This window comes from Quercus robur, chromosome 5, assembly GCF_932294415.1.
Source record: "Quercus robur chromosome 5, dhQueRobu3.1, whole genome shotgun sequence".
NCBI classification, from domain to species: Eukaryota; Viridiplantae; Streptophyta; class Magnoliopsida; order Fagales; family Fagaceae; genus Quercus; species Quercus robur.
Genome location: NC_065538.1, coordinates 85,938,075 through 85,952,062, shown reverse-complemented (window position 1 = coordinate 85,952,062; position 13,988 = coordinate 85,938,075). Strand labels below are relative to the sequence as shown.

General features: G+C 33.1%; 2 protein-coding genes across 7 annotated transcripts; one reads left to right on the top strand and one right to left on the bottom strand.

The window, feature by feature from the left end:
* Positions 1-235: 235 nt before the first annotated feature.
* On the bottom strand, positions 236-4,022 carry LOC126727536 (pentatricopeptide repeat-containing protein At3g29230-like). 6 transcript variants are annotated; one of them, XM_050433235.1, is made up of 4 exons: positions 1,929-4,022; positions 1,664-1,812; positions 1,388-1,561; positions 236-627 (listed from the first exon to the last, which is right to left on the bottom strand). In XM_050433235.1, exon 1 carries the CDS (start codon positions 3,782-3,784, stop codon positions 1,982-1,984), a length of 1,803 nt encoding a protein of 600 aa, XP_050289192.1. In that variant the 5' UTR covers positions 3,785-4,022; the 3' UTR covers positions 236-627; positions 1,388-1,561; positions 1,664-1,812; positions 1,929-1,981. The 6 variants fall into 6 exon arrangements, with proteins under 6 accessions (XP_050289192.1, XP_050289194.1, XP_050289191.1 ...); XM_050433237.1 differs by having other exon boundaries at positions 1,664-1,815; positions 1,959-4,022; XM_050433234.1 differs by having other exon boundaries at positions 1,959-4,022.
* Positions 4,023-6,363: 2,341 nt separating this feature from the next.
* LOC126727535 (kelch repeat-containing protein At3g27220) lies at positions 6,364-13,965 on the top strand. Its single transcript, XM_050433232.1, has 7 exons — positions 6,364-6,742; positions 7,225-7,392; positions 8,368-8,597; positions 9,833-10,003; positions 10,642-10,747; positions 12,543-12,749; positions 13,434-13,965. The coding sequence occupies exons 1-7, from the start codon at positions 6,548-6,550 to the stop codon at positions 13,602-13,604; spliced, it is 1,248 nt and encodes a 415-aa protein (XP_050289189.1). The 5' UTR covers positions 6,364-6,547; the 3' UTR covers positions 13,605-13,965.
* Positions 13,966-13,988: the final 23 nt, after the last annotated feature.

Sequence of the window (13,988 nt, the reverse complement as noted above, 5' to 3'; positions counted from 1 at the left end):
CCTATGTGTTACACCAAATGGCTTAGCATGTGTTACATATTATCGTACAATGTTTTTCTCAAAAAAAAAAAAAAAATTGTACAATGTATTTTTCTATATGATTAATTAATTATTAAGATAATTTTCATTATTAAGTGGCTTAGACATATAGCTTTCCAAATTGTTGCAGCGATAACCCCCAAACAAACCAAAAAAATGTCATTAAAAACAATCAGAAGAAATTTCAGACACTGAATTTCATTTTTCAAAGACAATTCCAAATGCAATTTTTTTCCATTGAATAAATCTATTGCATCACCATAAAAGATGCAAGTGTGGAAACAAAACTGAAAATAAAATATCAGATATGATTGAACATGAAGATAAAGCCCATTCTACCATTCTCAAGCCTAGTAAATCCCAGTACACAGCTCACATTGCTATGACACTGACTTGGTGAATTCTATACAAATTATTGGAGCTTTGGCAGTGATGTAGTAACCAGCTGTCTCCAGTCCACTGAGTGTCACATAAGAATCCCCTTTTTGAACAGAATGATCTTCATTAACTCCATTTGGTTTCTGGTTGACTTTGAGAATACGAACACATTCCTTGGCAACACGCCAACACAATCTTCCAACGGCTTTTCTGCAATAAAGATGGTATTCAACCAAAAGCATTTGGGTTGCGTAGGTCTCAACAATGTTTAAATTCATCAACTTTACACAAAATATGTTTAAATTCAGATCAGTAACTAGTAAATATATATCATTCTTATATAAAAAAAAGGAATATATATATATATATATATATATCTTTCTTAAAGTTCATGACTGTTATTACAACATTGAGCATAAGAACTACAGGATAAACTGCAATACAGCGTTCATGAGAATGCCTTCTGGAGACTGCCAAATTGAAAATTGAGATCTGACATTTTTCCCAAGGGAATATTAAAAGCTCTTTTTTTTTTGTTCCTTAGTCCAAGTAGGCATCTTAAAACTGTTTGCACATTGATCCTCTCTCATTTGCTTAATATTTTTGTGTACAGGCAATTTATTTGAGGACTCTTACATAAACAACATTATTTATTACTGAAAATGCATATACTTTAAACTGAAATTAATAAAAGTCTTTGATATAAATAAAAATTCCATGCCTCACATGGGTTACAAGCTAGTATCATTCAAAGGCTGTTATGAAGATCCTACCAGCATCAAGAAAAAGGGGGAGGTAGCATGCCAAAAGGAGGACATCAAAGCTTAAAAGAATCAATTCTAAAAATGTGTTCTTGAATCAAATTTCATTAAAAACAGATTTTTTTTTTGCATGCAATCCTTTGTTTCTGCATGCAAATACAACTAGGATACTGACCAGAAACCTCATGGCACAAAAGGTAACAAATTACCATTCTCATGCACCAGAGTGGATACATCCTTCGATTGAGAAGCTTTCTTTGCACTGGCTCACATACACCAATGCTCTTGGACGAATGACCAGTGCTCTCAGAGTTTCCTTAGGAATGAAAAGAGCATCTGCCTTTGGTGTGTTGGGTGTTTCTTCATTTTTGCTAGAATTGAACCTGCATATAATAAGAAGCTATTAAATAGCAAACTGCATAGCCAAGTAATAAATCATTCAAAAACCAAAAGAAGTTTTAACTATAACATTCTCCCCTTCATACCATCATTTTTAGTATGATGTTGCCTGCATTACCATCATTCTTAGTATGATATTTCCTTGCAGGCAACCGAATCTGATTGGTGTCAAGAGTCATAAGGATGCCTAGCATGGTCTATAAACCTTAATCAAGCTCTACGAAGACAATTCTACCTGCTTAAGTTGGGGAAACATATAAAATTACAAAAAGCAGAGAGGGATAGAAAAAGAAAAATTGCGAATGACAAAAGAAAAGAAAATACTTCAAACATTATGGAGACAACAAGGACCTGTTTAACAGTATACAAAAGAATCCTTACATACTCAATATACACACCAACTTCTATTGATATGCTTTTGGTACATATCCAACCTCCTTAAGGTCCTGAACCAATCTGTTGATCATCTGATATATTTTATCTGATCTAGGGTGTGATTTATCTAATACCGTAAATTCATGCACCTCATCATTGACCTCTATAGAACTAGCCCCTGATGGTTTTTGGATTCCTGTTCTCCTCATTTGCAGCCTTAATTTGGAAACGCTGTCCCAATCTCCAGCTGCTGCATAAATATTTGACAACAAAGAAAAATTCCCAGGATCTGATGGTTCTAATTTGACCAGGTGATCCACAACCTCCTCAGCAAGATCCACAGCATTATGCATTCGGCATGCGCCCAAAAGGGTACCCCATATAATGGCATTTGGTTCCATTGGCATGCTACGCGCAAGCCTAAAAGCTTCCTTAAGATGCCCTCCACGACCTAATAAGTCAATCATGCAACCATAATGCTCAACTTCGGGAACAATCCTGTAGTCTCTCTCCATTGCGTAGAAGTATCGACGGCCCTCCTCAACAAAGCCCGCATGCGTGCAAGCACATAACACACCAATGAAGGTAACTTTATCTGGCACAAACCCACCTTGTTTCATTCTAGAGAAAAGCCAAAGTGCTTCCTCACCGTGACCATGCATGCCTAACCCTTGGAGCATTGCATTCCAAGATACTACATCTCTCCTTGCCATCCCATTAAAGACACTATATGCCTTGTCTAAGCTACCGCACTTTGCATACATATCAACCAATGCATTTGAAACTAGAGTACTACACTTAAATTTAGTCCTATTAATAGAAGCATGAACTTTCTCACCCAATCCAAGCAAACCAGACTCCGCACAAGCAGCCAAAATACTAATGACAGCCCCATCATCAGATTTCAACCCAGCCTTCTCCATTCTATCATACAAGCCAATTGCCTCCTTTGTAAGCCCCTTTTTAGCATACCCGGATATAATTATAGTCCAAGTAACCAAATTCTTAACAGGCATCTTATCAAACAACATTCTTGCCATATCCATATCACCAACCTTACAATAACCTAAAACCATGGTTGACCAAGACACAACATTCCTCTCAGGCATCTTCTCAAACAATTCAAACGCCATTTTCATTTCTTCAGCCTTTGCATACCCATCCAATATTGTATTCCAACTAACTGCGTCCCTTTCAGGCATTTCATCAAACAACTTACGTGCCTCTCCAACCTCGCCCGCTTTCACCAAACCACCAATCATAGAATTCCAAGACACAATATCTCTCTCCCCCATCACCATAAACAACTTCCTCGCCGCATTAACGCCAACAAATCCACACTTTGAGTAACTATCAATAAGCGAATTTGGCACAAAAATATCTGAAAAAAATCCAAACTTTTCAACATGGGCATGAACCATTTGCACCACAGGAAACCAAGATTCACCAGAACAAGCTTTAACAAGAAAAGGGTATGTGAAATTATCAGGAGAAACCCCATCACTCAACATTTGAAAGAAAGCTGCAAAAGCCTGTGAAGGCTGAGAGTTATGAACATGGGCTCTAATCAAAGTATTGTACAAATGCACATTGGGCTCTTGGATTTGATTGAAAACACTGACTGCTAACACCATTTGGTGGCACAATGAGAAAGCAGATATAAGCTTGGGTGCTACATAGAGGTCTTGGAAGAGATTGGCTTTGTAAATTTGAGCATGGACTTGCTTTACCTGCTTGAGATTGGTCCATTTGTGAAGGTCCGACAGTTTCTCTTCCAAAAGTCTTCGTCTTGAAACCCATGTTGGGGCTCTGATTGGCGCGGAAATTAACATTATGGGATTTGAATTTAGGACACACAATAAACAAACAACAGGGTAGTCTCTAATAAGTTTGCATCATCACATCAAGGTTTGCCTTTTGCCAAGCATAAAAGTAAGCCTATCGCATCCGACACAAAATGTCAAATTCTACAAGTCTTAGCCATGTATAGCGGCGGGACACACTTTGTGTTGTGTGTGACAACTTTTGTCAAAGGGTGGCAAAAGTTGTCACACACAACACGCCGCTATACATGGCTAAGACTTTGTTGAATTTGACAATTTGTGTCGGATGCGATAGGTATGTAAAAATAATGGGTAAGATACATATGTGAGAAAATGGGCTTTTGCACCTTCTTCTTCTTTTTTTTTTTTTTTTTTTTTTTTAATATCTAGCACAATATCCTTATTTTAAAACTATATAATGATATGTTCCTGTTTTAAAATTCAATTTTTTTAAAATCGAGTTTTAATGTAAAACTCGAGTTACTTGAAAATTTTCAAGTGGAACTCGAGTTCCATAAATTATTATTATTATTTTTTTTTTTTTTTTAAGTTTGATTGCCTATAACTCAATTTTTTACAAATTGAGTTTTATATCAAAATCGAGTTTCAAACTTGGAACATGCCCCTATATAGTTTCAAAACAGGGAGTCAAGGACATATTGCTAGATATTTTAAAAAATAAGGTCAAAAGCCAATTTTCTCCTGTGTTTTTATGTTTTTGTAAGTACACTTTGTCAAAAGTTCGGTTTTCAACTTTAAATCTTAAAGATTTCGTTTTTTATTTTTTTATTATTTTTTATATATATATAATGATAAATTGCAAATTACACCTCTAAGCTTTGGAGATGATTAGATTTTACCCCTAAAGTTTTAGAATTTGGATTTTACCCATTGAATTTTGGATGTTTGGATTTTACATCCTAACATTTCATAATTTGGATTTTACCTCCTAAAATTTGTGAGTGTTTGGATTTTACACCCTAAACTTATGAAACTTTAGAGTGTAAAATCCAAACACTTTCAAATTTTAGGGGATAAATCCAAACACCCCTTAAAATCGAAACTAAAATTCAAATTCTGAAATGTCAGAATGTAAAATCCAAACACCCCCAGACATCAGGGGGTAAAATCCAAAATTTGAAATTTCAGGGTGTAAAATCCATTCACTTCCAAACTTTAGGGGTGTAATTTTCAATTTACCCTTATTTCTAAATTATTGAAAATATTTTACTTTTTGTCCTTAAATTAAAAAAAAATTATTTTTTCATTTCTAAACTATTGAAAATTTTCATTTTTCGCCTCTACACTACCCAAAAAAAAAAAAAAAAAACTTTTTAGAGTTTGGAGGAAAAAAAAACTTTTGATAAAATTTAAGAACCATAATAGTATTTTATCCAAAAATAATTGTCCAAACACTCATAGTGGACATGTCATAATGTTATAAGTTGTGACAAAGGGTGTAATTTTAGAAAAAATAATTTATTTTACATATACAAATAAACTCGTGCTTGTTCAATAAACAAAATATACCAAACTTAAAGTTTTGCAAAAAAAAAAAATTTTAGTTTTTTAAGGGAAAATTTTGGTTGTTAATAAGCTCACTCACATTTGAAATTAAATTAAATAATGAAAGTTTCTTACTTTATATTATTAATGGAAATTTTACATGGTAGACTATACAAATGTACACAATTTTTTTTTTGGTCTACAAGGTAAATTTTACAAAAATGTAAACCTATAATTTCTTTTAAATAAATTACTCTTAAAATTAATATATGGTTCAGTACAATTCTTTTTTTTTTTTTTGAGAGAGTTTCAACCTATGGTGTCTGCTCTTGATGATAGCTATTTATCATCAGACTAAGACACCAACCAGTTTTTGGTGTAGGCGGGGATTGAATCCCAAATCTCTTATACAACCATCAGAAACTTTACCGGTTGAGCTAACTGGAGCCCACGTTCAGTACAACTCTTTTTATCACTCTTACTATTAAAAAAAAAAAAGGGTTATGGAAAAAGTTTGGTTCTATACTGGCTATAGGAGCTCTCTTGCTCTATAACTCATGATGTATAGATTAAATTATTTATGTGTAGCTTTCTTAATAAATCATATGACTTGTTAAAATAATATTCATAAATAGTTTCATAAATTGCCATATAATGTGTTGGAAAATTTGATCCAAAACTAATTTGGAGTTAAAACTTTATCTTAAATCTATCATCTTTTAAACAAAAAATAAAAATAGAAAACAAAATAAAATCCCCTGTTTTTGTAATGAATTATTTATAATGAAAATAGAGAGTAAAATATCGTTAACATTTTTAAAGTGTAGGCTAATGCCAATTAAATTTAAAACTTTTCAAAACTGACTAACTTGGTCCCTGAATCCAACTTGAACAATTGAACCCTAAACTGTTAATCATTTTTTCGTATCTTTCGCGATGATTAGGAACTAAAGTTGGTCAATTTTGAAAATTCCTGATCTAGTTCGTGTTAACTCAAACCTTAACACCAAAAAAAAAAAACTTCATTTTAGGGGGAAAATAAAATTGGGAATTTAAGTTTTAATCCCCAAAAAAATTGATAATTGTGAAGAAGCCAAAAATCCCACAACCCCAATCATGTCGGTGACTGTCTGAACTGCACCTTCTTTCTCATAGAATGAGATCTCTCTCATACATGCACACACACAAAACAAGTACACTGTGTCTCTGTTCTCTGTAGAGAGAGACACAAAAACTGAGTTAGAGAGAGCAAAGAGTTATGAGAAAATGGTAAGGCCCTCAGGGAAACATGGATCAGCGAGGCTTGTAGTGATATGTGTAAGTCTATTAGGGTTAGCTCTTATTGCTGATTTCCTCTGGGCTTCTTCTTCTTCTTCCTCTTCTTCCAATTCGGCTTTTTCTTCATATCATGACCTAATTTTGCCCAGTAATGATAAACCGAAGCAACCACAACCCAAAAAGGTCAGCTTTCTTTTAATCCCATTCATGTTTATTTTTTTTGTGCATTTTGTGAATTTCTTTGGTGGGTTTGTTTGGTTTCTGAGAAAGAAGGGAAATTTAATTTGTGGGTTTGCTTTGTTTAGCTAGAATCATTGTAAATTTCAGTTTTTTTTAGGTGGTTTTGTTTGGTTGCTGATAAAATGTGTGAAATGAAGTAATTTAAAATTTGGGTATAAAATTTAAAAAAAAAAAAAAAAGAACTATGGGCTTTTGTTGATTTCCTATTGGCTTAGTTGAATCAAATTGTTGCATTTTAGGAGACTAGAGCAGTGTTGGTTTTTTCTTATTGACTTCTGTTGTAGTATTGATTTAGATTTAGATTTATTTTATGAATGGGAAAATATGCTTATTAAGTAGTGGAAGAAGAAAGATCTAAATGCTGCACTGTTTTGTTATGTTTTTTAATCTGAAAAATTGATGGCCAATTTGGGTTTATTTTATAGAAGGAAGATGCATCCGGGAGAGTCTTATCGGCAACTTTTGCCGATTTACCTGGCCCGGAATTAAAATGGGAAAAGATGGCAGCTTCACCCGTGCCTCGTCTAGATGGGGCTGCCATACAAATAAAGAATCTTCTGTATGTTTTTGCTGGATACGGAACTATTGACTACGTAAGTTCTCTGTGCTTTTTTTTTTTTTTTAAAGGTTTATTATTGTAAAATGAGAGGCTAGTTATTTATTTTTTATGCTTCAGTCTTCATTTTTGTCTTGGTGATCTGAATGGCCTGCTATTTTGTTGAAATTTTAATACTGAAGAAGTTAGCCGGTTGTTTTTGATGTACTCAACTTTGTTGCACTGAACATTTTTTTGGACTTCTACTCCAATTTGTTTTAATCCTTGTCTAGCTAATGCCATTTGAGATTTCGTTTTGCCTTTATTTTCACGGGTGTTCACACATGTATATAACCCGTGTACTAGGATTGCGCCTCATTTTTGTGCTATGTGAATTTAATTCATATTTACATATTAAAAAAATATTAAAATTTTGTAACATTTTTATGTTAGCATTATTTGTAAAGTACATTGTTTTAGTCTATAAGTGTTATTACTGATTTTTTTAGCATTAGAATGCTAAGATTGAATTTATTGATGAGTTCTATATTAGATGGAACTTAATTCTCCTATAATAAAAAGGTGAAGGGTTAGGTCCTGGTTTCAAGCTCTGTTGTGTTTTTGATTAACTTACAAATCATAATAATACTAAGATTGAATCAAAGTTCCAAAAGAATACACTAAAACTGAAGGCAGCTACTGCATGTTATATGTTATTTCTGGCTATATGAAAGTTTATACTGAAAGCAGATTCTCTCCTAGATGAAACCATATGCCACTGATTCAGGGTATTTTTTAACAAAAGAAGATTTGTTTGTCAAACAAATTCTCTTTCCCCAATTGATATGTTCACAAGCTTTTGTGGGTCTAGAAAACCAAGCTCTCCACCTCAATTCTTCTAGTGAGGTGCTGTTTGAGCTAGATCTCATTGGAAGAAACTGATTTCTTTTCAATATGTATTGTACTGTATTATTGAGCTAACAGAGCCAAGGACCTTAATATTCTGTTTACTTAAAATGTTGATTTTCTATAGGTACATTCACATGTTGATATATACAATTTTACTGATAATACATGGGGAGGAAGATTTGATATGCCAAAAGAAATGGCGCACTCACATTTAGGAATGGTAACAGATGGGAGATACATTTATGTAGTCACAGGACAATATGGTCCACAGTGCAGAGGGCCTACTGCTCATACATTTGTGCTTGATACTGAGACAAAGCAATGGAGGGACATGCCGCCTTTACCAGTCCCTAGGTATGTGCCTTTATGAAAGCTTGATCAAAAGAGTTAACACTATTGTTGAAAAAAAATCATTGGCATTGTGTGACTTGTTCTCTCTCTCTCTCTCTCTCTCTCTCTCTCTCTCGTGAGAATTAGACATCTTTGTGCTAATCTATATGTCTTTTTACTTTTTTCTTGTATTTGTGTGTTATGTTAAATTTAAATCCTTTGTTGTTTGTGCCTTTTCAATCCCAAAAAAATATTGTTTAAAAGCATTAATTAAGTTAATTAAGCTTCATTTGGAATTTTTATCTAATTGAGTTCTGTATTTCCATTTATGGATTAGAATTCTAATTCCTGATTACCTACCTGAAGGTCACTAGTGACTGCCACTGCTATGAAGTGAGATATCAGGATTCAAGGGGTTGAATCTTTTCTTGTGTTGCTTTCAAGTTCATGACGTTGTTTAGCAAATGAAAAGACAAAGAAGATATTAAAATCTGAATTCTCCTGCATACATAGTTCAAGTACTAGAAAACATATCACATCTAGCATTTTACCCATTAATATATATATATATATATATTTTGGGCTGGTGTTCATATGTCTTTCATCAGATGAATAGCTCAGTATTGGCTGATTTGCTTTGTACACAATAGTGTCCATGCACTATCCTATAAAATTATCAATTATAGAAAGTTCTTAACAAGTTTATATGTCCTATAATACCAAATTTAGAAAGATCATTCAAATAATTGCACTGTTTATGATTTAAAATTTCTTAAACTATTTATGTTGAACAATTCTATGTGTGTGGCATATCCTTCTGCTTAGTTTGATATGTCAAGATGACAGAGAATTGGTAGTCAATCAATTTTCTTGAAGAATTTATCATAATTTCTACTTAAAAAAAGAAGAAGAAAGAATTCATCACAATTTCTAATGCACTTTTATTAAGAAAAAGAGAGAATCTGACTTCTGCTGTACGTAAACCATTAATGATATTGTTGTGTTTCCTCCATGGGATATGAGGGTTTATTTCCCCCTTAATATATAAAAAAAGAAGTCATGGAATGTATTGTTATGTTTTTTACCATTTCCAAGATGTAATGTCTAATGCACCTTCAGTAGCAATTACTACATCAATTATAAGTTTCTTTTTTTGATACTCCAATTGTTACTTCTTACCTCTTAAATGATTGCCCCACTAGAAAATGCACTAGTTCTAAGAAAAGTAACTAAAAAAGGTTGTACATAATAATTTTCAGGTATGCACCAGCAACTCAACTCTGGAGAGGTAGACTACATGTGATGGGTGGCAGCAAGGAGAACCGATACGATCCTTCATTAGAGCATTGGAGTCTTGCTGTAAAAGATGGCAAAGCATTAGAAAAAGAGTGGAGGACTGAAATACCCATTCCCCGTGGAGGACCTCATAGGTCTGTGTCTTATGTTATGAACAAATTATGATAATTTCTTTCTTCTGCATTTAGGTTTTTAAGGATTTAATACTTCTGTTTGATTTAGACATTTATATTTTTAAGGTCACTTACAATTTTTCAACTTCTTGTAACAATAGTTAATGTTGTAAAAAGAAGAAAAAATTGATGCAATGAATTTGTAAAAATAATTCTTGATAGTGTATTCTAGTGATTATGATGATGATAGACATCAATGTCATCACTGATACATTTTCTAGTGAAATAAGTTGTTAAACTGACTAATTCATCGCTTGAAATTTTTTGAACAAATATAGTTATACCTCATAGTTTTCAATATAATGCAGTCTTTTGTTAATGATACTAAAACTGGACAGATTTTCTTAAGCAATAAAATGAGCATATTCCATGGGGAGTTTTTAACTTCAGAAAATACCAAAAAAGAAAAAAAAAGAATAAGAGCATCTTTAAACAAGGAAGTTATAGGGAATTGATGTTCTCTAGTATGTGTAGTGCATGTCAAATTAATGTGAATTTCCTGTTGGGATAGCTGAAATAAGCATTTTCAAGTTTCAACATAAAGCCCATTGCACAAATCTCACATGCGTTACTATTATTTAATTGTCACTTTTGTGTAGGGCTTGTATTGTGGCTGATGATCGGCTTTACGTTATTGGTGGTCAAGAAGGTGATTTTATGGCAAAACCTGGATCACCAATTTTCAAGTGCTCTCGTAGGAATGAGGTAAGCTAATTATTATATTTTTAGTTTAGAATTGATTGGTTTTACTTTTTGTAAGATGTACCAGCACATATAAAAAAGAGTGGATTTATCATTATAAAGAGAGGTCTCATTACCTTCTTTTGGTTTTTGTTAACATTAAGAAGCTTTCAACTAGAATGGCTGTTTGCAAGTTAATTTTCTTGAAAATTTACCCAATGATGGCTGGAATGAAATGTATTCATGGTCAAGCTCTCAGTTTTGAATATATGTATATGGGCTAAACAGATCCCAGCAATGAAAAAAAAGGGGATGAAAAGGTTTCTTCTCTGATCCACATATGCATATGTAAATCTCGTTTGCTTCCCCCCCTCTTTAAAATTCATGCATGCTCTCTCTCTCTCTCTCATTTTATCCTTGCTCATGTCTTTTGATACCTAAACATTTTTTTTTTGTGATACAACAGCTTAAGATCAATGTTCTTCTTCTTCTTCTTCTTCTTTATCTTTTTTTTCCTTGATAATTCGAAAGTTAGAGAAGGGGGGATTTGAACTTTGAACATTTCTATTGGAAACACTGGATGCTTGTTTTTATAAATCAATGTCCATGTCATTTCCTTTAAGATCAAGGAGTTAATTTTAATAATTTGTGTATTTTTTTGGCAAGAAAATAGAAAAGCACACCTAAGTATGCCTTTTGCTTCTTTGAAAAGCACCAAAAAGCATGCCTTTCGCACACTTCATTAAATGAGCTTCACTTTGGCCAAGCGAAGCTTTCAGACCGTGGAGCTTCGAGCTTCGAGCTTCAAGCTTCAAGCTTTAAGCATGCCTAAGCACACTTTTAACAACACTAGTCTCCACTACTATCCATGTATCTCAGTGTTGGAATTATACCTTCCCCAAATTTAAGTTGTAGGAACATGTTATTTTCCACCCTTTTATGCCTAAAGGTAAAGTGGATGCTAAATATCATTTTTAATATGATTGTGAGCTCTTTTTGAATTATCTATGTCATGATTTGATTAAATAGTTACAAGCCTCTGATGAATTAAGTCTGTGTTTACAAATATTTTTATCAGTGAAACCTTCTATGATGTAGCATATGAGGAGCTATGATTAATACTTTCTTAATATTAAGAGAGGGCTTTTGGTCTCCAAAACAAACATGTTTTGTTGAGCCATGCAATGCCTGCTGCTTTAGATGCAGTGTGGATTTATTTCAGATCACAATATTATGTAGTTGTGTATGTTGGGGTCTTTCGGATTGTTCTACTATTATTGATTTTTTTTTTTGGTCTCTTAGAATAGGATTTTGATTCCTTTATTTCTTTTTGTCTCTATGTTGTTCTTTGTTCAATACCATGAACTTTGTGTATCTTTTATTCTTGTCTATTAATAATATTACTTTCTTACCTATCAAAAAAAAAAAAAAAAAAAAAAAAATTATGTAGTTATGTATGATGTGGGTCTCCATATATGCGGTTGAACAAAATAGGCTTAAATATACCTTTTGTCCCCAAATTTTAGACCAAAATGAAACTTAACCCAAAAGTTGTGGCCCAAAAGCATGTTTAAACCAACAAAATATATAATTGTTCAATTTTTGAAGTTGTTTTTCTGTCTTTGTCTCCTAATGATCTCTTTTGACCTTTAACTGGATTATAATAATCTTTGGAAGTTCTTGAATTAGCTGTTAGAAATATTATTATTGATGATGATGTATTTCTATGTTTATAATACCTGTCACCTTCCCCACCCCTTCACTTCCTTTATCCATTGCATTCCACTTTTTCATGTCTTCATATTCTTGATTGTTTCAGGTGGTATATGGAAATGTTTACATGCTAGATGATGAGATGAAATGGAAAGAGTTACCTCCCATGCCAAAGCCAGATTCCCATATTGAATTTGCTTGGGTTTTTGTTAACAATTCTTTTGTTATTGTTGGAGGCACAACAGATAAACACCCTGTAACCAAGAAAATGGTTCTAAACGGAGAAGTATTCCAGTTCAACTTGGGTACACTGGTATTGACTTTTGGTCCCTTAAAGACTTAAATACCACGAAAATTTTCTTTATGCTTTTGTTTGATTTATATGTACATGTGTGTGTACACATTCAAAAATACAAGTTAATTGCTGCAGTTAAAGAGGTTGACACTGCTTCACTGCTTGAATTAATATCCTTTCAATTTATGGTTCCTATATGCATTCTTTGGAGTGGAATAATCTTATTGTTAATCATTAGGCCTTCACCATCAAAGTCCCATGTATGGTGAAAATTATTACATATGTTACTTTCTATATGAAAACTTTTGAGTATATTAAGTGTTATTGGCTGTTAGTTCACATATTATCTGCTGATGTCTGTCTAGACCTTTTGTTTAAATTTGCCAAATTTGATGCTAATAGCCCTGTCAAAATCAAACACCTGTACTTGCTTAGAGCCTTGTAGCTCACCTAGTTGTCACCTTCTAGTATTCAATGACATCTAAGGTTCAAATTTTCCCTCACCCATTGTAACTATCCACAATCAAAAACCTGTACTCGTATCAATTCATCTCCTGCAAAGCCATGACCTTGTATATTATTGCAAATTATTCATCTGTACTGGAAATGTTCACACTTCTCTAATAATTACGCAATGTAGTTTGCTCTGTTGTGATTGTATCTGATAGTACTAATACACTTTGGATTTGTTAATGTTTACAGAAGTGGTCAGTGATTGGAAAACTTCCTTTCCGTGTGAAAACCACGCTAGTTGGATATTGGAATGGATGGTTGTACTTCACATCCGGACAGAAAGACAAAGGACCAAATGATCCAGCACCAAAGAAGGTTATTGGAGACATGTATAGAACCAAATTGAAATTGAGCTTGTGACAAAATTTTCCATTTTATTCTTTGCTGGGGTATAATCTGCCACACCAACCTTTTGCTATCTTGTAAACCTAATCAAACAGGTTTCTGTATTTTTTTTTTTTTAATGCATTTTTTTTTTTTATTGGCTTAGAAAAATTCTTCTCCCCGAGTTTAGCCGAAGGACACAGGAATTGTCCACTCTTTTGTTTCTTTTTTATTTTTTAAAATCAAGTTATTAGGGGAGTGGATGCTTATAGTGTTCAGTGTAGCTATTCATTGGAAAATTGGTCATTTGTAATTTTCATTCTAAACAATGGAGTCAAGCTCCCATTAGCCTTCACTATCAAAACTGTCGTCACATATGACCCAAATTGACTCTCAATTCTTGTATTTTTTATTGAATTG